This window comes from Martes martes (genome assembly GCF_963455335.1).
Source record: "Martes martes genome assembly, chromosome: 7".
NCBI lineage: Eukaryota > Metazoa > Chordata > Mammalia > Carnivora > Mustelidae > Martes > Martes martes.
Genome location: NC_137894.1, coordinates 83,789,168 through 83,814,504, shown reverse-complemented (window position 1 = coordinate 83,814,504; position 25,337 = coordinate 83,789,168). Strand labels below are relative to the sequence as shown.

The following is a 25,337-nucleotide window of genomic DNA, read 5'->3' as shown; positions in this document are numbered from 1 at the left end:
AATGTAATCCCATTCTTAAGTGTGTAAGTTACAGAAGGGAAGTTTATACATTGGCTACATAGAAAAATGTCTCTGTATCTAAAATGATAAAATTTCTGTCTCACCCTACGGATTTTTTTTATATTCTTTATATTTTTGTTAATGAGAAGAACATTTTTTACAGTGAACATATGTTGCTTTTCTAACCAAATGAAACATCTTCTGAGAAGATGCTTAGCAGAAAATCCCATTAATTTCCAGTTTACTTCAGGTTACTGTTTTTTGCAGCATTCTTAATGAAATATGAAAACTTGATTTTTTTTTTTTTTTTTTAGGAAAATGGGACTGATATTGCTGATCATGTTCGAAATTCCACTTGGGCAAAAAATGGCACCTACCAAGATGTTCTTCATAATGCTTCTGAAGAAATCACAGAACAGAACATACGAGCTGGTACCCAGGCAGTTTTGCAGGTGATTCACTTTTCGTTACTAACAAAAAAATTCAATAAAATACTTTTTAAAAAAGATTTTATTTACTTATTTGGCAGAGAATAGGACAGTGAGAGAGGGAAAACAAGCAGGGGAAGTGGGAGAAGCAGGCACCCCACTGAGCAGGGAGCCCCCGATGCAGGGTTCAATCCCAGGACCCTGGGACCATGCCTGAGGTGAAGACAGGTGCTTAATGACTGAGCCACTCAGGTGCCCCTACAATAAAATAATTATTAAATAGGGGGCATCTGGGTGGCTCAGTGGGTTAAGCCTCTGCCTTCAGCTCAGGTTATGATCTCAGAGTCCTGGGATTGAGCCCCACATCAGGCTCTCTGCTCAGGGAGGAGCCTGCTTCCCCGTCTCTCTCTGCCTGCCTCTCTGCCTCCTTGGCAGTCTCTCTCTCTCTGTCAAATAAATAAATAAAATCTTTTAAAATAAAAATTAAATATTTCAAATATATGGCTCGGTATTTCATTGTACAGTATAATTTTTTAATATACTCAATACCTGCATTTGTCAATTTTCTTTATAAAATATTCATTTTATTTTTTCCTTAACTTTCACTCCCTAATGTATATGTGTTAATAAAAATTATGTATTATTTTTCTAGACAACTTTAAAATTTATATAATTTGTGTCATAGTGTACTGTCATCTGGTACTTTCTTTTTGCATTAACCATTTTATTTTTGAGTTGTGTTGTTGATACATAGCTGTAGTTCATTCATTTTAGCTACTTTCTGGTAGTTCAATTTATGATTATTTCACATTTTACTTATTTTTCTGTCAATGTTTTTTAAGTTGTTTCTAATTTCTCACCATTCCAAATAGTGCCACACTGAATATTCCTGTGTATGTATTTCTTTTGCATATGTGGGAGAATTTCCTTAGGATATATACCCAGAAGGGGAGTTACTGGGTTGGAGGAATTGTACATTATCATCCTTACTTTACTGTTAATGCCAAATTGTCTTCCAACATGGTTATAATAATTTACATTTCCTTCAGTAGTGTTTGTGAGTTCTTATTTCCTTATATCTTCCCCCTTTACTTATAGAGTCACATTTTAATTTTTGCTGCCCCAAATGTGTGAAATGTTATTTCATTTCATTTTTTTTTCCTTGTTTTAATTTGCTTTTTTCTTTATCAGTACTGAAATTGAACATCTTTTTATGAAGGGCCTATTCTTCTGCTTTTTCCCATATTCTATTAGGTTGTCTTTTTTTTTGTTGATTTGTAGGAGTTCATTATAGTCATTCATTCATTCATTATTTATTTATTTATTTATTTTTTAAAAGATTTTATTTATTTATTTGACAGAGTTCACAAGTAGGCAGAGAGGCATGCAGAGAGAGAGGAGGGAGCAGGCTCCCTGCTGAGCAGAGAGCCCAATTTGGGGCTCGATCCCAGGACCCTGGGATCATGACCTGAGCCGAAGGCAGAGGCTTTAATCCACTGAGCCACCCAGGCGCCCCGTCATTCATTTTTTAAAGCAGACTGTTCTTGTCAAGGCCACATGTGACCTCCACTTTGTTAAATCAAATGCACTTTCTTTTTTCTTTTTCTTTTTTTTTTTAAAGAGAGAGTGAGCACATGCACAAGTGGAGGGAGGAGTGGCAGAGGGGGAAGGAGAAAATCTTAAGCAGGCTCCATGCTCAGCATGGGGTATGATGTGGGGCCTGATCTCATGACCCTGAGATCATGACCTGAGTCAAAATCGAGAGTGAGATGTTTAACCGACGGAGCCACTCAGGTGTCCCAAATGTACATTTTCCAATCCTAATCTTACCGGACTTGTCAGGAACATTTTATAGGATAGACCATTCCTTCCCTATTCAAACACTTCTTCACTTGTTCTTCAGAATAGCATCCCTCCTGTTTTTCTTCTAACTCACTGGCCACTTCTCAGAATTTTTTACTGATTTTTTCATATGTCGCTGATCATTTCATTGTTGAAGGGCCCCAGATCAGTTCTTGGATCTTTCTACTTATTCTTTGGTTCATCTCAAACATTCCTCTGGCTTTAAATGTCATGTATATACTGTATCATCTACAATTTTATTTCTAGTCTGAGACCTCTTGTTTGAACTCTGAGTCTTTTTTTTTGTTTTTTAAAGATTTTATTTATTCATTTGAGAGAGACAGGGCACAAGTAAGGGGGAGGGTCAGAGGATCAGAAGCAGACTTCCTGCTCAGTGGGAAGGGCCCTGAGATCATGACCTGAGCCGAAGTCAGACGCCTAACTGACTGAGCCACCCAGGCACCTCTGAATCTTAAACTCAAATATTCAAATGCCAAGTTAGCATCTTCACTTGGATATCTAATAGGCATCTCAAACTTGACGTGTCTAAGACTTCTGTTCTTGCTCAACAAATGTGCTCTTCCTGCAGTTTTTCTTGGTTCATTTATAGCTCCTGTTTTCCAATTGTTCAAACCATCTTGTTTCCTGACTTTCTTTTATTCTTAATTAAAAAGATCTGTTGATTTATTTTAGAGAGTGAGCAAACTGGAGAGATGGGCAGAGAGAGAGAGAGGGAGAGAGAAACCCAAGCAAACTCTGTGCTGAGTGCAGAGCCCAATGCAGGGCTCAATATCAGACCCTGAGATCAGACCTGAGCCATAACCAAGAGTCAGATGCTCAACTGACTGTGCCACCCAGGTGACACCCCCCCCGCCCCACCTTCTTTTATATCATACTACATCTAATTTGATAACACATCCTGGCTATCTTCAGAATGTACGCCGAATCTAACTATTCAACATTTACACTACCTCTTGGGTCTAGGCCCCCAGGATCTTTCATCTGGATTATTGCAGTAATCCAAACTCCTAATACACTTGCTCTGCTCTTGCCCACCCATCACTGGCATAGTCTCAACATAGTAGCCAGAGAGAGTCTACAGAGTGTAAGTCGGATCATATTTTTCTGCTCAAAACCCTCCATTGGCTTTGCATTATCACTAAGCATAAAAGCAGAAGTCTTTCTAATAGTCTACAAGGCTTTACATGATTGCTCCTCAAGGTGTGGTCCACGAACTAGTGCCAGCCCACAAGATTAATTGCAAAATTGAGAGTAGGAGTTTAGAAACTAAGTAATCTAATATCTCTGATTTTGATGGTTTGTGTATCTATTTTTGTACATCTGTTTTCATTTCCTTTTTCTTATTAGTTAATTTTTATTGTATTTTATAATAGGGTTGGTCTGCGAAGTTTGGGGGGGGGGGCATGTTCTTTTACCACTGACAGTGTGTAAAGCTCTGCACCACATGCTCTGGTTCTGTTGCTAGACATCATTTCCCAACTGCTTCCCTACTTCTTCACTTCACTCTCTACTCCTTACTGTTCCTTAAACATTGTAGGGAGGTTTTCACCTCAGGTCCTTTAAACTTGCTTTTTCTTTTGTCAGAATGCTTTTCTCCCAAATTGCTCTTAGTTATATCCTTATTTTATTTCCTAACAATTTATTTATTTATTTATTTATGCCTCTTGCTTTTCTTGGTCAGTGTTGCTAGACTTACAGAGTTCTCTCTTTTTACTATTCTAAAGTTAGCTTAATATTCTTTTTTCTTGGGTGCCTGGGTGGCTCAGTGGGTTAAGCCTCTGCCTTCAGCTCAAGTCATGATCTCAGGGTCCTGGGATGGAGTCCTGCATTGGGCTCTCTGCTCTCTCTCAGCAGAGAGCCTGCTTCTCCCCCCATCTCTTTCTGCCTGCCTCTCTGCGTACTTGTGATCTCTGTCAAATAAATAAAATCTTAAAAAAAAAATACTCTTTTTTTCTCATGATTTCACAGCTATGTTTTATTATATAGTTCATCAAGGGATTTAAATCAGGATTATGGGTATAGAAGATGTAAATGTCCTAGCTTCACAATAGATGAAATGTTCCATACTTCCAAAGTATCCTCGAGAGCCTTTGCACACACCTGTCACCATTATAATTGCTTTGTCTTCAATAACAAAATATAATTAATGATTTGATTATAATAGTTCTTTTTAATTTTTCTGTAATAAAAGATGCATATTAATGGCACCTTAGTAGTAGTACTGTGATATGTGATCTGTTCATGCAGGTTGTCATTACTAAAGCACATAAACACATATAGTCTATAAATGTGAAAAGAGTAATAGATGGTATTGAACACTTTATTCTGAAAATTCATCTTAATTTAGTATCTTCTTTTATCCTAAACTATTTTTTATTGTTTGTTTCATTTTATGACAGCAGTAGAGTTATTTTAAAACTCTCAGTTTTAAAAAACAGTTTTTTACTTGGTTTCTTTTACTTGGGTGCCTAGTAGTGATTTTATATTTGTCTAGATAAACATAAAAACAAAATGGTTTAATGGGTTTAAATTTTACATGTCAAGCTAGTGGTAGAAACAGGGTCAGAATTAACACATAGCCTTATACTTTTTAGTTCATTATAGATCACCTATAAGCATCTGAATTTTTTTTTTTTTTTAAGATTTTATTTATTTATTTGACAGAGAGAGATCACAAGTAGGTGGAGAGGCAGTCAGAGAGAGAGGAGGAAACAGGCTCCCCAGCAAGCAGAGAGCCGGATGCGGGGCTGGATCCCAGGACTCTGGGATCACGATCTGAGCTGGAGGCAGAGGCTTTAACCCACTGAGCCACCCAGGCGCCCCCTGAATTTGTTTTTTATTTTTTTTATTATTATTATTTTTAAAGATTTTATTTATTTATTTGACACAGAGAGAGAGAAACCACAAGTAGGCAGAGAGGCAGGCAGAGAGAGAGGGAGAAGCAGGCTCTCCACTGAGCAGAGAGCCCGATGCAGGACTTGATCCCAGGACCCTGAGATCATGACCTGAGCCGAAGGCAGAGGCTTAACCCGCTGAGCCACCCAGGTGCCCTGAATTTGTGTTTTTGTTTTGTTTTGTTTTGTTTTGTTTTTAAGATTTATTTGTTTGACAGAGATCACAAGTAGGCAGAGAGAGAGGAGGAAGCAGGCTCCCTGCCGCACAGAGAGCCTGATGTGGAACTTGATCCCAGGACCCTGAGATCATGACCTGAGCTGAAGGCAGAGGCTTAACCCACTGAGCCACCCAAGCGCCCTGAATTTGTTTTTTAAATAAATTTTTAATTTTATAATGAATAGCTAATGATGTCTTTTGTTTTAGGTGTTTATTATAAACTCATCAAACATATTTCTTCTTGAACCTGCAAATGAAATTAAAAACCTTCTGGATGAGCACACAGATATGTGTAAACGCATTCTTAACATTTACCGGTTCATGGTTGTACAAGTATCAATGGACAAAAAGACTTGGTAAAAAATATTTATCCTTTATGTTTTTTTAATTGTATATATATACTTATAGTAATTTTTAGAGGAATAGTGTCTGTGAACAGGGCTTGTCACAATATTGTAGACGCTTCTATTAGTGAGTAAATATTTTATGTAATTTTTATGATGACAATAGTCTCCATTTTATCTCAGACACCTTTGATCAGCCCTCTTGGATTATTTTTCTAATGCCCCCCCCACTCTCAGAAATGAATACATGGGTGAATAAATGAATTTGTGCATGTGTAAATAAAAGAATAAGTAAATGATTAAGTGGGTGAATGCCTGATTGCTCAACCTGTCATGTAAGGCCATGTACAGTGAGGTCCCTGACACTTTTCTGGCTTTCTCTCAAGCCTAAACTCCACCCTGCGGAGTGGGATCTGGCTCCTGTCTTTACCAAATTGCTCTTTCCTGCACATTCTGAACTTTTCTGATGCTTGCCATTTTCTTCTGTTGTCACAGTAACTATCTTTAGCTTCCACCTTCCTTTTTCCACATATCCTTACTTAAATTTTTCTTCCACTTCCTTTCATTGTGTATTTGTATCTCTGTTATAGTTCTTTTTAAAATTGTCTAAATCCTTAAATTACTTGTATAAATGTCTCTTTACCTCTGAATTGAAAGGCCTTAAAAAATATGTCTCTGTTGTCTTTGTTTTTATATTTCCTGCATTTCTTACCATAGTATTTTATATACTATTTGTGCTCTATAAATATTTAATGAATGGAAAAATAGGCCTTTTGGGGAAAAGAACAATTCTTCAGTTTTTATAAAATGATACATGTTCATTGTAAAAATCAAACAAAAAAAAGTTTTAAAAAGAAAATTAAAGTTGCCCCAAAACTCACTCTCTGGAGGTAATCATTGTTTGCCCTTTGTTGAACATCTGGTTCACCAAACCATATATATAGTCGCTTAGTATTATTATGCCATTTGTATGTGTCATAATTTTCTTAACCAGTCCTCTTTTGATGGATATTTAGTTATTTCATTTTATTTTGGGGTAGAGAGAAGAGAGTGATCATCCTTATACATACATAATTTTTCTCCTTTGACTTACTCTTGAAAAGTGGAAGTACTTAGTGAAAGTGTATGCCTAATACATGTTTGCTACATATGGAAAAATGGCTTTATTTTGGAAAAAATCTTTATTAGCAGTATTGATAGAGTTAAATCAGGATATGGTTTGTTATTAAATTTACTTGTAATACTTTTCTATGCCAGGTATATTTTTAAGCATTTTCTATACATGCATTTTCTTTCTTGATCCTTGTAGCACCCCTCAGGAAGGTAATATCTCTATTTTATGTGGTGATTCTTAGGTACAAAGAGGTTGGTTCATTTATCTTTGTTTACACAGCTGAGATTTGTACTGGTCCTTCCGACTGCAGAGCCTAGGTTATTATTACCCAGGAACCATACTACTTTGGACCATTCTTTTGTTAGTCTCCACCCACCCCCTCTTTTTTTTTTTTTTTTTTTAAAAAGTACGTTGCATTAGTGCTGTTGAGCCAGGTTAAAGTGAGAGGCCTGCTATATGGAACACAATTTTAGTATTAAAAAAATTTTTTTTAAGTTCCTTGAATCATAGCATTATGAGAGATTACTCACATATTTACATTGAATTTATAAGATTTTGTGAATTAAAATCATTGCTATCATTTCACAGTGAAAGTTTATATATGAATGAATTTTAATTTGACCACAAATCAGATAAGATTTATTTGGAAAAGCTATACTTTATTGCATATTTAGTTGATTTCAAAAAGTTCATCATTTCATACAGCCAAGCCAGAGGACTAAGATTATAAATGCAGCAACTTTGATTTTTATCTTATGAATAAATGCATGTATTTATTTGTTAAATTCAGGATATTTTTCATTGATTGATACTTTTCTATTTAATTCTGCCCTCCCTTCCCAGAAAAATGATGACATCTAGGTCTGTGAACTTTTGCTACCTCTACCACATTTCTCACAGGAATTGTCCCACGTCCCACATGTTGCTGTGCTTGGAATGGGCCCACAGGCAAATCCGAGAGGAGGCTGCGATAGGGACTTGGGCTGGTAGCCTGGCTGTACACCCATACTAGAATACCCTTTTTCACATGTGGCTTAATCAGTTTCCAGATTTTCAAGTGCACATAAGGTAGTTTTATGGTCTAAATAATAAGCATCTAGGAGAAAGACACAAGGTGGAAATAATATGATTGTCTTGATGTGGAGTATACAAGTATAAAGGGTTTAAAAATGGCCAAACTTAAAAGGATGGAAAGATGCAAAAGAGTGATGGTCTTTGATTACCTGCCAGGATCACTGTGATCTTAAAAATCTTGTGGTTTTTGAAATTATACCTGGTAGACTTCTGGATATGTGCTTGTTTTCCATATTATAAAGAATATTAGTTGTATAGACATCAAGGTAGAACTATATTGTATAAATAGGTTCCTAAGGTTATTACTTGATTTTGGGGTGTTGGGGGATGGGAGCAGCCTCCACATTCTCACCTCCCAATTCATCAGCTTTTGCATACATTTTTAATTGATGAGAGGATTTTGTGACTGAAAAATGGTTTTAAAATGGCTGGTACAGTTTATAAGATGGAATTTTAAAATTTAATATTTAAAGAATTCTGAAAATTTGAAAGATATTTGGTATTTGACTTACTGAAAGATAATACATTTTATAACAAATAATTTTAAAGTTATTCATTAACTAAGAACAAACATATGTGAGAAGGAAACATTAATTAATTTTTTTACTTTAAGGGAACAGATGCTGCTTGTATTGCTCAGAGTCACGGAATCTGTACTGAAGATGCCATCACAAGCTTTTCTACAGTTCCAGGGGAAAAAAAATATGACCTTGGCAGGTCGACTTGCAGGACCACTTTTCCAGGCAATAAAAATAAATAAATAGATAAATAGATGAATAGATATGTATTTTTATAAGATTCATTGAGCCCTGAATTTGTTACTTGAAGGAAGAAAGCTTTAAATCAAAGATCATTTCATATTAAAGGATCTTTTGTAGAACTAAATTAAAAGTTGCTTATCTAAATAGGCTATTTGCTGTACATAGAAACTTACAACCTAGTATAAGAGTGGAGGAAATACCAAGTCTGTGAAAAGAGCATTGAAACAGGCTGATGATATTTAACTTTTTCTCTTGTGTGGTGTACTTACATGATTGCAAAAAGCTGCCAGGGAGCTTCATGAGTAATGGCCTGATTGTTTGCTTTTTGAGTTTCTAAGTCTCTGGCTTGTTAGAAAAATAAAACTCTAAGTGTTTCTGTAGTAATGGAAAAGTAGTTAATAATCAAGATTCTTTCTTATCATGCTGTTCTGTAAGACTTTAGTCACTTCTGTATTTTAAGTGTCAGTGGTAGTTTGAATATATATAAATTACGTATTGTGTTTTCCAACCTGAGGATAGAGTATTGACTTTAAATGTATTATGGATTCTTTGGAAATACCAAAATAATACGTTCTTAAGATGACATATTAAATACAAATACATGGATAAAATGGTTCTTAATATCAAAGATAAAAAGCTACTCAGATCTAATTCTTGGCCATAAGTATAGTCATACAAATTATTTTTTAAAAAATATTTTTGTTTGCCTAAGATTTTATACTTAGTAGTGAATAATCTTTTGAAACCAGTTACATTTATTATCTAAACTCCTCTTAACTTCATTAGCCCTTTTTAAAAAGATTTCGCAATTGTTAGAACTAACCTGATGTTGGAACTATAGGAGAGCAAAATTTTAGCTTGCTGTATGGAATAACTTTTTTGTACTGTAAATATAGATAATGTAAGATAGAATGGAAAGCCACTAGTTATTACTGTTCTGTGCTGTAAAGTCTGCTCATTTTCATCTGGCATTTAATGTATAAATTTATGTGAATTCCTTAGTAAAATTTAAGGTTAAGCTTTTGAAAAACTTTACTACTTGTTTCTTCAATAGGAGGTTGTATCTTCAGTAGAAATCCCTAAAATCTCAGGGGTAATGTAATTTCTGCCCTTCAATGAATAAGTTTTTTATTGTATGATTGGATATTTTACAAAGTGCCTCTAATTCTTCTGGTTTCTTCAAAATGAAATTTAATTTTATTCTTTATGTATAATTTTTCAGAAACATTTCATTAAGTGTATCTCCAGTAACTTGTTTTTAGAATATTCAAATTATATACTGATTTTCATCCTTAGTTTGAGAAAGGCTTTGGTCAGTTTAGCTCAATAAGCATTAGTAAATAATTCAACCCAATAATTTCAAAATTTTTATAGTGTGGAGACTTTTTAAGCAGCATTTATTTAAATTAATGTAATACAGCATGAAGAATAGTTACAACTTTAGAGATAATTCTTTTCAGTTTTGATAACTTGTCCTAATTGCTAGAATGATGGGTGTTGACAATTGTTGAAATTTATAGTAAATATTAATGATTGCATGAATTCCTTTGTAAGTATTATGTACCAAGTAAGGGTCATGGATATTATGGGATTTTAAATTCTGCTTGTTCTTAGGTAATTTTTTTTATAATTGAATATCTGAATTTGAACATATTTCATTGTTACTTTTTTGTCTTTATAGACTCTTATTGTTGCCTGGATCAAAGCAAATCTTAATGTGTACATCTCTCGAGAACTATGGGATGACTTACTCTCAGTATTATCGTCACTGACCTATTGGGAAGAGTTAGCCACTGAGTGGTCACTGACTATGGAAACACTAACTAAAGTTTTAGCTAGGAATTTATATAGTTTGGATCTCAGTGATTTACCATTGGATAAACTGAGTGAACAGAAGCAAAAAAAGCACAAAGGGAAAGGTAAGAGTTGTCCACAGAGATGCTCCCCATAAATTTGTTTAAATAATTTGGTCTGGGAAAATCAGGCTAGGGAGACAAGGAATGGTAAACCATTATGTTTTCTCTTAACTGTTCCCTGCAGATTAAAAATTTTCAGTAATAAATCATGTAGGTACCTTTAATTTTTTTCTTGAAGAACTTTAAAACCATTAGTAATTTTGATGAGAAATAAAGTGTTCTGTATATATATCTAGCTAAAATTTAAATAAACAATTTAGAATCTTAAATATTTTATTTTAAATAATTAACCAAAATGGAAATTTATAAAATGCTCTTCCTTTTTATCATATGAAACTTTTTCGTTAGTATTTAGGTGAGTTCATGTTACTCTATTTAAAAAGAATTATTTGAAATATTCTTTTGAAAGCATTTTCTTAGTTTTGACTAAAAGTAAACATTCCCTAGATGTGGATTATATATCTATTAAGTGTTAAAATGGGGGAAAGGGACAATGACATAGTGATTATATTGTTAATACGTGTTTTTATAATCCTTGTTGTGTTAGTATTTTTCGCTCCTTTTTTTTTTTTTTTAAGGATTTTCTTCATTTATTTGACAGAGAGAGAGATCACAAGCAGGCAGAGAGGCAGGCAGAGGGAGAGGGGGAAGCAGGCTCCCTGCTGAGCAGACAGCCCAATGCGGGTCTCCAATCCCAGGACCCTGAGATCATGACCTGAGCTGAAGGCAGAGGCTTTAACCCACTGAGCCACCCAGGCGCCCCTGTATTTTTTACTTTTTTTTTTTTTTAAAGATATTATTTATTTGTTTGACACACAGAGATCACAAGTAGGCAGAGAGGCAGGCAGAGAGAGATAGGAGGAAGCAGGCTCCCTGCTGAGCACAGAGCCCGATGCAGGTCTTGATCCCAGGACCCTGAGATCATAACCTGAGCTGAAGGCAGAGGCTTTAACCCACTGAACCACCCAGGTGTCCCTGTATTTTTCACTCTTAATAAGTAGTTGCTGGCTAGAGATTTTACCCTGAGTCATATTTCCTATTTAACAGTAGTCCATGGTAGTTCATTAAGTGACCAAAATACTTTTTCCTGACTATTTATTTCCCAACTGGCTATTATTGGCAGGTAGAGATGTAATAACTTCCACCACAGGATGGCTTTTGGTTAACTCATTTCTTAAACTTTTTTTGCTTATCCAAATGTTTCTTTTTTAATGAAATAAATGGATGGCAAAGGATTTAATAATAGTTTATTTTTGATGTTGTAATTTTAGAATTCTGTATCAGTTTTGGAATATGATTTTTACATAAATTGAATTTGAAAAGGCCTTATGGTACACAGGCATTTAACTTAATACTTTAAAATGCATTATGAGAAACCTGAGAATCTGAGGCAAGGTAGGATGCATAGTTTGAAGACATTATTAATCAGGTGACGGTATACTGAGATTGAAAATCTACATTTCTAGGAGTTGGACATGAATTTCAGAAAGTTTCAGTTGACAAGTCATTTTCTAGAGGATGGAGTCGTGATCAGCCTGGCCAAGCCCCAATGAGACAGAGAAGTGCAACAACCACTGGTTCCCCAGGAACTGAAAAGGCAAGGAGTATAGTACGGCAAAAAACCGTTGGTATGTACTCTTAAAAATAATGAGAATTGCACAGGGCAATATCTTTATAGTCCTTAGTAACAATGTATGTAAATACATAATGTTCTTATCAGTTTGCTCATTAAAGGAGAAACTTCTGTAGCAAAACCTTTTTTTTCATTAGTACTCAAGAGTCTAATGACATGCTGTTACCCATGTATGCTATTAAGATTTATCTTACATTAGCATTTTTATGTAGTTTATTTTACTGTGGCTATCAATAATTTTAAACCGTTTTTTACAGAACTGAAGAAATAGAACCCTGATTCACTTTACAGAACTCATGCATTAACTGGTAGAGTTTCTACTAAGTGAATATACTCACTAACAGGGGAAATTAGGGTAGCTAAGTTTTCAGTGCTACAGTTACATAATTAGGTTGGCTTCACACACTTCCAACTAGGAATTCATGCTCTCTGCTTGCAGATGGCTGAGACCAAGGTAGAGGTTGTTGCTAGGTTCCTTGCAGCTTTTTGTAGACATGGAAGATATTTCTATAGTGGTGGAAGTAGCAGCAAAAGAGCAATGATGGGAAGAATTTCTGGATGTAGGATCATTTAGTATACTCTGGACCTAGCTACCATCTTAATCTTCTTCCTCTCAGAGACTTATAACTTCATTTGAATTGTAGTAAAAAGAGTGCTGCAATGAAAAATAAGGCTTTGTCCTAATCTCTTTTCTTATTCTTACTTTCATCACTTAATAGCTAGATAATTTTGAACTTCCTAGGCTTTATTTACTTCATCTGTGTAATGGGAGTGATACTACCTTCCATGCCTGAAACAAAATTGCTTGAAGTTACTTTAGGTTTTACAATTTATTATTTTTTTAAAGATTTATTTATTTATTTGAGAGCAAGAGAGAATGCGGGTGTGTGAGTACACCGACAGGGGGAGGGGCAAAAGGAGAGGGAAAAGCAGACTCCCCACTGATCAGGGAGTCCAACTCAGGGCTTTATTCCAGGACCCTGAGGTCATGACCTGAGCTGAAGTCAGATGCTTAACTAACTGAGCCACTCAGGCACCCCTATAGTCCATGATTTTTATGGCCGGAGCATTTTTTGTGTGTGTGTGGAACTATATCTATATTTAATGGTAATCTGTGAAAAACACAATTTTAAAGAAATTTAGAAGAATTAAAAATCACAGTTAATTTTAAATCCTTCAAAAGAATAATATTTTCACAGTTGTTTTCTGCCTATAAAATAAGCATAGAATTGTCTATGTCAAGAAGAATGAGAGATGATAAAAGAATAAGGGTATGGATGAATTAAAATTAATATAATATTTAAAGTTTTTGTATAGAATCACTTTTCGAGATTCTTAGGAAGATGTTGATTACATCTGAAATGACTTTCTTTGTTTTATAACAATGTCACATTTAATAAAAAATATTTGTGTATTGGTTAGGACAGAATTCTTCTTTTAAATTTAAAATTTTACTTTGTTTTACTTAAAATATCTATTTTTTTTAAAAGTCCCTTACATAATTTTTCGATTATAGAAGTAATTTATGCTTAGTGTGGAATGTAAAATTTAAGAAAGTATCAATGAGCTGTCCAATGAGAAACAGTCATTAACATGTTGGCATATTTCTAATCTTTAAAAAGCATATAATGAGCAAAATACTCATCTTAAATTCCTACCTGACTATGTTTAGTTTCTGATACCTATGCCAAAACACCTTGTCTGGCTTGTTCATTAAATAAACCTATCAAATAAAAAGTTGAGGTATTAAAAGTTTTGTTCAGAAAAGTGCCTGCATAAGTTGGAAGACACTTTTAAAAGGGGCAGCAGATTAATTTAGGAGTATTCCAATATATATTTTCTTAAAATACTAAAAAAATTTTATGTTCATAGTGTATACACAGTTAAAAATTCAGTGATAAAGTGTATACATTCTAGTAAGTCCCCCATTACTACTCTTGTCTAAGGTTTTATTTAGGCCAGCACATTATTAAAGAAGATGCAATGAATTTAGGACTTACTTTAGACTTAACTTTAGAATATGTTTGTGAGAGGTAATAACTTGTTTGCAGTTATGATTCAGGGCCTGGTATCAACTGTTGAAACAAATATATCACTGTTTCTGTTTTCAGATTTCCGTTTTACTTTACTTTTATTATAATCTTGAGCCTTATTTGGGGGGACTTATAAAGCTATTTCTTCAAGTAGACATGTATGTATGATGTGAATTTTATTTAATTATAAATATGGAGAACTGTGTAATTTTAGAAGTGAGAAGTGAGAAAATGCCTTCCTTCTATTTATTTTGTGTTTGTGTAGTTTTAATGATTTAATATATTTGCTGTTGATGAATTTCTGACATTGCATGGGAACTCTTGAATGAAGGTTACAGTTTTTGACATAATGTGTTTGTTTTATGATCCAAGATGAATTTATGTGGAATGCATCTATTTTTCTTTTTTATTCATTTTTTTGAGAAGGGTAAAGATAAAAAGCCTTCAAAATTTGGCATGTTTATATGTTTAAAATTTTGTTTTTACTTCTTGATGTTTTATTTTTCATGCTGCCCTTTCACCTACGTAAGACACATATTACAGATTGAAGATCACTGATGTGTGTGGCTTAGGAGTGTATGTGATAGTAGGAATTTCAGTGGCTTTCTGGAGATTTCTGACCTGAGCTTTAGATTAGTAAATCCCCAGAAATCCTAGTATCTAATTCATCGTAAGTAATTTTCTATAGTGCAGGTTACATGGCTGTGAGGTACTGGGCAGATTTTCAGGTATGCCTGTAGTAAGACCTGTAGTATAGTAAAAAAAAAAAAAAAAACAAAAGAGGGGTATATTTTGTAGAATTCATCTGGAATCGTAACAAACTTAAACCTCTGCGATTATGGAAAGTTCCAAGGGAAATGCCCAAGCTCTTCAAGTTGGTGGTAGGAAAGAAGAAATAAAAGGAATTGTTATATCCAAAGAACCATCTAACCCAAAGGAAAAAAATAGAAGAAAACTTATAATTCTGTAGAATTGAAAATTGAATCAAATTAGTTTTAAAAGAATCAATTTAGTTTTAAGTATCTTTTTTTTATTTATTCTTCTATATGTTTGCAACTGAAACCTTTCTTTCACAAATAATTATGCTAGACTCCCCAAATACAGATATTCATTCAGTAAGCTTTTATTGAGCTCATATATGCCACGTGCTAGGCTTATAAAAATCAGAGGATATAGTTGTGTGTTTGAAAAGTGGGGAGGCTGACATAAAAAACATACAGTCCACTAAAAATAGATTGTAAGCTTTGCAAAAGCAGGGATGCTTAACTGTTTTGTTCATTGCTGTATTGCCAGTAAGTTTAATTATGTGGGAGAGTCAGAAAAGCTTCACAGATAAAATGACATTTTGAGTAAGAAGGAATGTCAGGAGGAAAAGAAGACCAAGGATATTATGAATTCACAAAGCCATGCTGTTTTGAAAGAGCATGGAAATTTCAGGAAGCAGTATAAAATGTGGCAGCAGCATGTGAGAACAGGATGAGAAGATGCAGTTGCAGTGATCAGTGCACGCAGTCGCATAGTCCTTGTGTGACAGGCTAAGGAATTTAGGCATCAGGGAGGGAACCAAGAGTTTCCATTAACCAGGAAAGCCAAAGTTTTGAATTGATATTAATGCTCAAATTTTTAAAATTGTCGTATTACATGAATATTATGGAGTATTGTTTCTTTTAAGTCCTCTATTCATACAGAACACTATGCATACCTTCATTTGTTGAAGAATCCCTAAACTGGAAGTTAAGTTAAAAACATGTTTGGGAAGTATAAACTTGACTATTAATTTATTTCTAAGTGTGCTAAAATTTGTCTTTAATTGTGAGAACTGATGACCCCTTACACGAGACTACCAAATGCAAGTACAAATGTAATTTTTTAAAAGTAATCCAGTTTTTAAGTTATCTTTAAGAACTTAATCTTTAATGTTTTTGTATTATATACTTAAGATCTGAATTAGCACAAACTTGTTTGTATTTCTCAGTGACTTGATTTTTCATCCAGATTGCAAATTCTATCTTCTATAAATACTTCCACGTAAAAGTTTTAAATTATACTGTTAAACTTTTATTTATTTATTTTTTTTAATTTATTTATTTGAAAGAGAGAGAGAGTACAAGCAGGGACAGGGGCAGAAGGAGAGGGAGAAGCAGACTTCCCACTGAGAAGGGAGCCCGTTGTGGAGCTCAATCCCAGGACCCCAGGATCATGACCTGAGCTGAAGTCCAACAACGCTTAACCAACTGAGCCACCCAGGCGTCTATATATTGTTACGCTTTAACATAGATAAGAGATACGGATTTAAGTAAGCCTTCTTCTCCTACCAAGATCGAATACTAACCATGAGATTCAATCCTTTAGATTATGAATTACATAAAATGTTCTAAAAATGACCTGGGGTGACTTCAAAACTTTGTTAGGGAGGAGCATGAAGGTAGGAATTATTTGTTTTTGGAATTCAGCTTCATTGAGAAGAATGACTCGCAATTGCCAAAAATGGCTCAGATAAATGCCTGAATATAGTACCAAAAATTTCTTTGAACTAATAATATTGAGTTCTTTTCAGTGTTTCCATTCAATGAACTTTTCAACCCTTGGTTTTGAGAACATAGTGCTAATTTAAAGTGTCTGCTCATGTTTAATGCTATACCATTGTAACTGCTAATAAAAAAAGCATTTTCCTGCTTTACACCAAAAACTTTACATTCAAAATGTCATGTGTTCTCTGATTTCTTTTCTTACAGCTTGCCAGTATTTGCCGTGCTGAAATGTTTTAATTTAAAATTTCCTTCCTTTGTATCTTTTAGTTTTCTCTGTTGCTGCTTTTTCTGTGACACAAGCCTTTCATTATAGTCACTCTTCTTTTTTCCTTCCCCACTTCTTTCTTTTCCTTTTTTAAAGCCATGAGAAGCCGATCCATTGGTGAATGTGCTCTGCCATCGGCCTATATACGCAGTGCTAAAAGTGCTCCTGTTCTGATCCATACTTCCAAACCCTTCTTGCCTGATATTGTTCTCACTCCCCTTTCTGATGAGCTTTCAGGTAGTGCCACCTCTGCTAATTTCTGCACCACCTTTTTCACTTTTTAATCCTTCTGCTTTCAAATTTTGCTTAATCAAATAAACTCTTCAAAGTTAATTTCTTTGGGGGAGGTGTGGGAAATTGGGAAAGTGGTTGAGAAATCAACATTTTGAGTTATTTGAATTCTAATGCTATCCTGGCAGTTCATTCTGGAAGTGCTAAGTTTAGTGCTGTGCCAATGTCCACTATTTTGGGTTGTAAATTTTTTTCTGTTTACAGTTGAGTTTTTTCTTCTCAGGTGGTTAAAAGAAATAGTAATGTATATTTATGTTATTATAGACGTTTGACAAAAGATGACTTGGAAGGTAACAATCAGAGCCTTGACTTTTAATTTCCCATTGTTTTGACTAGTAATATGGTAAATCTTGAATAATGCATCTCCATCATCTATAGTAATAAAAGTAAGCAAGGGGAATCAATAATTGAGAAGAGTACCGAAATCTTAGAGTTGCTTTGGAATCAATCTTTTTCTTTATATTAGATTATAATAGTGTATAGAATTATAATAACTCATTTTTAAGCCAAGTAAAGAAACCATGCTATGAAGCCCCAAGTTTTAAGGAACCTCAAAACCTGGTCAGCTTTTCAGTTCTGCCTCAGGCCCTTGATCCCCAGTACAGGGCTAGATGATCTGTTCTTTAATAAGGTTTAATTAACATATAATAAAATGTGTAGGTCCTGGGTTCAGTTCAGTGATTTTTGAGAATTGTATACACCCCTGTTAACCGTCATCCCAAACAAATATAGAATATTTCCATTATCCCCCAAATTTCCTAGTGACACTTTCAGGTCTTTACCCTTTCTCCCCACAATTGCTTTTGATTTCTATCACTGTGGATTAGCTTTTTTAAAAAAAAATTTTGTGTGAATAAAATCATATAGTGTCTTGTCTTTTAGGCAGAAGCAAACATTAAATAGTTACTCTGCAAAATGTGCTAGCTGGAAGAAAATGACTTGCACATTTTTAGGTACTTTCTTATCACTCTTAGGAGTGTTTCGTTGACATTGCCATTTTTGGTGAGGTTGGCTTTTTTTTTTTTTTCCTTTTAAACAACCTGTCTTCATCCTTTTAGTTCCTGATGGATTGAAGGCTTATGTGAGGAAAGGTGCCCCCCCTCTTTTTTTAAAGATTTATTTATTTGTTTTAGAGGGAGATCGAGAGTGGGGGTGGGAGCTGGGAAGAGCAGAGGGGGAGAGAGAATCTTGAAGTAGACTGCTCACTGAGCGTGGAGCCCTACATGGTGCTTGATCCCAGGACCCCAAGATCATGACCTGAACCGAAATCAAGTCAAGCACGTAACCAACTGAGCCACCCAAGTGCTCCAAAGGGAAGGTGCGTTTTTATTAATCATGTTATTTTAGTTGAAGTGCTTTCCACCATCTGTGATACAATATCAGGTATTTCAACCAAACCAAAGGGATACATATTGAGAGGTGAATATACGTAGATACATAGACACTGTTGTGGTTGGTATTCTTTGAAAATACTGTAACTGAAAAAAACTTAGCATTTTACTTTCCTAAAAATGAGAAAATATTCAGTTACTGGATGTGATATGTTTGTGTTTTCTAGTTCAAGATACCTTGATTGATAAATACTTAGGTAAATACTTAGATACATATTTATGATGTTTTTGAGAAGTAGTCAATACTATTTTTTAGAACCAAAGTATAATAGAAATAATGAATCTCTAACAGAATCTTATAATGAAATTGATAGCTGACTTCGGAGTTTTATGGATGATAATGATAAAATAGAAAATTTGGTCTCAAATTCAAACCTGGATGCTCAATAACTATTTGATGATGAATGAATATGTATTTGACACCAGTAAGATGAGGCTACCTGAATAATTTAAGCTATCGTTGCAAAGAGTAGTAAGATTAGAAATACATAAATGAAATAATATAAATTTTAATATATAGAAGAAAACAGCACATATTTTTGTTACATATGATGCTTAGCTACAAATAAAGAATTTGAATGTTTTGTCTCTTTGGTGCTTCATTTAGGTGCTGCACCTTGCTATGTAAGTAGCACTGATTTTGGTTGATTGAGTCAAATTATAATTTCAATTACATAAATGGACAAAACAATGTTTCTCTTCTTATAACCAAATTATATATAGCTAAAAGAAACTCCCAATTTGTTGTAAACTTTTCTTAAATATATTTTTTGCTTCAGGCTTTTTTTTTTTTTTTTTAGTTTTAAAAAACATTTTTAAAGCATTTACTGCAAACCATTTTTGACGTGTTTAGGAAAATTGAAATGAATTTTGGCCACTAATTCTTTTTTTAAAAAAGATGTTATTTATTTATGAGAGAGTGCGGGAGCATGTGAGTGCACAAGGGGAGGAGCAGTGGGAGAAGGAGAAGCAGATGCCCCACTGAGCAGGAAGCCCAACACAATATGGGGCTTGATCCCAGTACCCTGGGGTCATGACCTGAGCCAAAGGAAGGCAGAAGCCTGCCTAGCCAAGTGAGCCAACCACATACCCCTTGTAATTCTTTTACTTACTTATTTATTTATTTATTTTTAAAAGATTTTATTTATTTATTTGACAGAGATCACAAGTAGGCAGAGAGGCAGGCAGAGAGAGACAGAGAAGCCAGCTCCCCGCTGAGCAGAGAGCCTGCTGTGGGACCCAATCCCAGGACCCTGGGATCATGATCTGAGCCGAAGGCAGAGGCTTTAACCCACTGAGCCACCCAGGCATCCTTGGCCACTAATTCTTTAATGTTTGGATGAAATAGTCCCCTGCTGTGTTAAAACTGACAAGAAAATTTATTTTTTTTTCTCAGAACCTTAAGGGCTTTGCAAACTTTCTTGTCTGCAGCTTAAATAATATTGTAGCAAATATGCATGTTAAGTGCTGAAATATTTTTTAAAAGCTAAAATAAACATGAGGTGTTCCCTTTAAAATGTTTTAAGGTAGTGTCTTAACAAGGATAAGTGCCTATTTCAGAATCCTTGCTTCACTGTAAATACATAATTCCGAAAGATTACCTTTTAATGATTTAATGGGGAAGGTGTTTTAGGAACAGTGTTTGAAGGGAGTTTTCTAAGTGGCAGTTGTATTTGTTGTTTTCATTTCCTTCATTTGGGGTAACATGCATTCTATGATAGATTTAAAGAGTTAGATAATGGTGAAATATCAGTCACCAAATAAAAACAAAGTTTATATATGGTTATTAAACTACTGTTAATTTTAGAAAATATGGATTATATAGAAAAGTATTTGAAAAATACACATAATCCTCCAAACCAGTGCTTATCTATTGATAACTTGTAATACAGTTGCTTCTGGTTATTTGTGCATGTATACATATAAGACATAAAAGCATAATTAGACTTGGTTATTTTTAGTAAAAACCATTTTTCTTTTAAGGCTTAAAAGGGACAAGGAACATATAAAGTAGCAGCAAAAACTCTTCTTTACTGAGAAGTGACTTGTGAATGAATTCAGCATTTGCCATGCAGTTGTGTAAATTTACAACACTTTCTGGGAGATCTTAATAAGTGTCGAATAGATTAAAGATATAGTGTGTATCAGTATATTCTAGAAGTCCAGTTTTTAAAAAGAAACACACAAACACATACCCTCCTCACAACTATTTATTTCTCAAACTTATTTAATATGGAGAACTTCCCCAGTACACACATTGACATTCTAAAGCAGTTTGGTTCCAGAGAGAACAAATTTGCAAGACATTGAACTGACCTCATAATTTTAAAAATTAGCTGTGAAAATGGGACAGGATTATTCTTATACATGCTTATACAGTAGAAATCTGGATTATTGGATATTTTTCATTGCCCCTATTATTATTGGAGGCAAATTGAAGGCCTAGCATTTGGTTTTTCTGGTGTTAAGTGCATTGAAGGGGGTGAGGGGAGAGGCAAGACCGTAAGGGGGAGAGATAGGGAAAGGAAAAAGAAGTTCTATGAAGAGAGAGTTTTTTAAAAGAGTGCTAAATTTTAAAAAGGAAACTGCCACAGTTTTAGATTCTTAACCAAACGATTTGCTTATGTTTCCTTCCAAGGTTTGAGTAAATTTTACTGTAGAATAGTTAATGTACAGAGAGAATTAAAATGAACTACAAAGGAAAGTTTTTCATGGTTTAAGGTCTCTCCCTCATATTAGCAGGCTAAATGAACTCAGTAAAGTATTTCCTGGGCACATCATTTAAGATCAGGAACTGAGGTTTCTGTAACTGCTTCATCAAAAAACAGTGAAAATTTCTCATAGACAGTCTTTTAGCTTTTGGTTAGAAGTGGAGTTCTCTGGAAAAATATATACCTGATACTCTTGAATACTTATGCAGGTAGAAGGAAGCTGTTTGACACCCCCCTCCCTTTTTAAAGATTTTATTTGTGAGAGAGAGCACAAGCAGGGGGAGCGGCAGGCAGAGGGAGAAGCAGACTCCCCACTGAGCAGGGAGCACGATGTCAGACTAGATCCTAGGACCCTGGGATCATAACGTGAGCCAAAGACAGATGCCCAACCAACTGAGCCAGCCAGGCATCCCCCCCTTTTTTTAAACACTGAGATTCTAAAAAATGGACCATCAGCTTTTAAAGCACCCTATTTCTGTACAGCCCTTCTTTTTCCCCCAGTATTCTTGTTTAGATGTCCATTCTACCTACACTGTTGTGTGATGCTATTTATGTTATTTATAGTTTTATACAGACTATTTGAATAGCTGAATATCCTTGAAGAGTTTTTCTTAAGCTGGGGGACTAGTTCAAAGGCATTTGCTATATGTTTCATCAGCTCTTAACAATAGACTGATGTGTAACAATTAAAATAATATTTTTTCCCAGGCATCTGCCTCAGGTTTTGATGTAATATGCGGGGGGTTGCACAGGCATCTAACATTATTTTTTAAAACTCTACAAGTAATACAGGTGTCTGGCCAAGCATACTCTTCATTCCTAAACTAGATTATGCTTTTAAACATTTGGTAGACTAGGCTAAGCAGTCTTTCTTTTCCTGATAAGTGGATTATAGAGAAGCCAGAAATCTCAGTAATTGTTCTTAAGCAAATAAGCTTTTATTGCCAAAAGTAGTACTTTAATGAAAGAAGTGATGTAAAAACAAAACAAAACATAAGTAGGGTGGCCACCTGACTTTGTTTATGCTTTTCCAACTGATTCTTACTATTTTCTAAGTAAGTAGTGTGGGTTTCTCACCTGGAAATTAAGTTTACAGATTTATTTTCTTTGAACTTGTTCTCAACTGCTAACTTGTTTGTCATACTTGCTGTTAGACTCTATTCTCTCTAGGCCATTTTACATAGGCTGCTAATGTTATTTAATAGTGCTTCATTATTTGAGTTGAGCTCTGTAGAGGAAAATATTTTGATCTTTCTACTTATATTTTCTGAGTATCAGAAGAAAGAAAATGTTACCTCTCATGCCCCATTCTGTTCCTCAGTTCTACCTAATCAGGAGGAGAATTTTCCACCTCCAACCAAACAAGTAGGCCCTTCTTTACACAACCAAGGAATTTCTTTGTTATCATCAACATGTGATAGTAATCTTTTATAGATTTTCTACCTGTAATCTGCTGGTTCTAGCATAATTCTAAATCAAATTTGTTTTATTGTGTTTATGCTGGAATAATTTGTATTAATTTTTTAAAGTTTGTCTCAAAACTTGAAGCTAACTTAAAATGGCATTATATAACATGCTCATAAACAAAACTGTAATTTTCTTTCTTTCTTTCTTTCTTTTTTTTTTTAAAGGTTTTAGTTACTTATTTGGCAGAGACAGAGACAGCGAGAGAGGGAACACAAGCAGGGGGAGTGGGAGAGGGAGAAGCAGGCTTCCTGTAGAGCAGGGAGCCCTATGTGGAGCTCGTTCCCAGGACCCTGGGATCATGACCTGAGCTGAAGGCAGACGCTTAAACGACTGAGCCACCCAGGCGCCCCCCCAAACAGTGTAATTTTCTTTTCTTTCTTTAATTAATATTTTTAAAAACATTTTATTTATTTGACAGAGAGATCACAAGTAGGCAGAGAGGCAGGCAGAGAGGCAGGGAAGCAGGCTCCCCAAGGAGCGGAGAGCCCGACTCGGGGCTGGATCCCAGGACTGTGAGATCATGACCTGAGCTGAAGGCAGAGGCTTAACCCACTGAGCCACCCAGGCACTCCTTAATTAAAATTTTTTTTAAAGGTTTTATTTACTTATTCGACAGATACACAGCAAGAGAGGGAACTCAAGCAGGGGGAGTGGGAGAGGGAGAATCAGACCTCCTGCAGAGAACAGAGAGCCCAATGCAGGGTCGATTCCAGGACCCTGGGATCATGACCTGAGACGAAATTAGACACTTAACTGAGCCACCCAGGTGCCCCCAGTATAATTTTCTTAACATGAAAAATGTATTGGTTATTTGTCTATTCCAAAATTTAAGAGTAAGGGAAACAGTATTAGAAGGATGAAAGAGAAGAAGATAGTTTAGTGGTTTAAATTTTAGTGTTCAAAATTAAAGTTATTTGAGGTTGATTTGTTGCTTTTAATTTTTTTGTGAGTTGATATTTTTAAATTTCTCTAAGCCAGAGAATTATGGGGCATCAGAAGGAGCCTTCCTGATTTAATGACTAGGAAAACCGAGTTAACAAACCGCTAGAATCTATAAAAGTTCAACAAAGTTGCCAATATAAGAACAATTTAGAAAAATCAATAGCATTTCTTTATGCTGTCAATGACTAAAATGTAAGCAATAAGATGCACAATTGCAACAAAACATCAGCATAGACCATTTTTCCATGATTTCAGTGATGTAGATACTACTTTGAATTACCTGTAAATTGAACATCCAGTCTTGAAAAGAGTCTTTATTAGACTCTGTTAGTAATAAAATTGGAAACATGGATGCTCTGTGGTTCTTACCTTGAAAGTACATTGCCATGTTGCCCAAATAGGCAAAAACATTTTTTAATTACATAAAGGGCATTGTCATTTCCTTTAGGTAAATCCGGAAAAAAACTTAAGCTTTAGAATGGTATGAACTTCTTTGTAAACTAATAAAATGATTTTTATGAATTCAACTAGTGTTTATGATTGATCAAAAATAGAATTTAACTTTGGGTAAAAGGGATTTGGCTCTTGATTCTATACCTGTTTTGTAAAATTATTTAAATTTCCTAGTGGTGTGTTAGTGTTATAACTTAAGAGATTTATTTTCCTGAGGAACTAGGTTGATATTTTATGAATTAGCAGCTAATAATTTTTATTATAAAAGACATGCTGTACTTTACCAGTGTTAGTGTACTAAACCTCTGCTGTGTGACAAGAGTTATTTCAAGCACTGGGGATATTGTGATGTTGATACAAACAAAATCCTGAAGAAGCATAATTCTAGTGGGAAGAAATTTTTTTTACACATAGCAAGCTTTAATTTAGAGTTTATCATTCAAAATAACAAAGAAAACTTTGCTTTGAAACAGAATATTCAGGGAAGAGAAACTACTCCAGAAGTAATTTCCAGAAGTAATTTCCAACACTTTTCATAGTAAACACTTTCCATACTGAACATTATTAAGGAAATCCAGAGATAAAACTTGATATTTCTAGCACTTTGTAGGCTCCATAGGAAGCATTTTATCAATGTTCAAAAGTTTTTTTAAAATTTGTTTAAAAACTTTTTTCTTGTTTTGTTTAATGGTTACTAATACTTAAGATTAAAATAATTTCATTTAAAGGCTACTGTTTTTCAAGGTAAAATATAAGCAGCGTAATTGTTTTGAAGACCCATTTTTGTTTAAACCTAAAGCCACTGTTATTTTCAGCAACCCAATACAAAGTTTGTCAGTTGTTTTCTTCTGTAATTCACTAATATTTGTATTTGACTAAGGCTTGATTTCTAAGATTCTTATCTTTCGAGATAAGTCATTATGCTGCTTTATAATTTAACAATTAATTTTTGCCAATTTAAAAATATTAATGAATTATTTCATGGATATATGACAGATATTATTCAGGA

General features: G+C 34.5%; 1 protein-coding gene across 2 annotated transcripts in view; it reads left to right on the top strand.

The window, feature by feature from the left end:
• RALGAPA1 (Ral GTPase activating protein catalytic subunit alpha 1) overlaps nucleotides 1–25,337 on the top strand; it is a 253,276-nt gene that overhangs the window by 80,978 nt on the left and 146,961 nt on the right. Inside the window, exons 12-17 of one of the 2 annotated variants that reach the window (XM_080808119.1) lie at nucleotides 315–452; nucleotides 5,610–5,758; nucleotides 8,548–8,677; nucleotides 10,377–10,614; nucleotides 12,078–12,239; nucleotides 17,170–17,310. In XM_080808119.1, the coding sequence (XP_080664245.1) occupies nucleotides 315–452; nucleotides 5,610–5,758; nucleotides 8,548–8,677; nucleotides 10,377–10,614; nucleotides 12,078–12,239; nucleotides 17,170–17,310 (958 nt within the window). The remainder of the gene's footprint in view (nucleotides 1–314; nucleotides 453–5,609; nucleotides 5,759–8,547; nucleotides 8,678–10,376; nucleotides 10,615–12,077; nucleotides 12,240–17,169; nucleotides 17,311–25,337) is intronic. The other variant, XM_080808120.1, reaches the window with a different exon arrangement.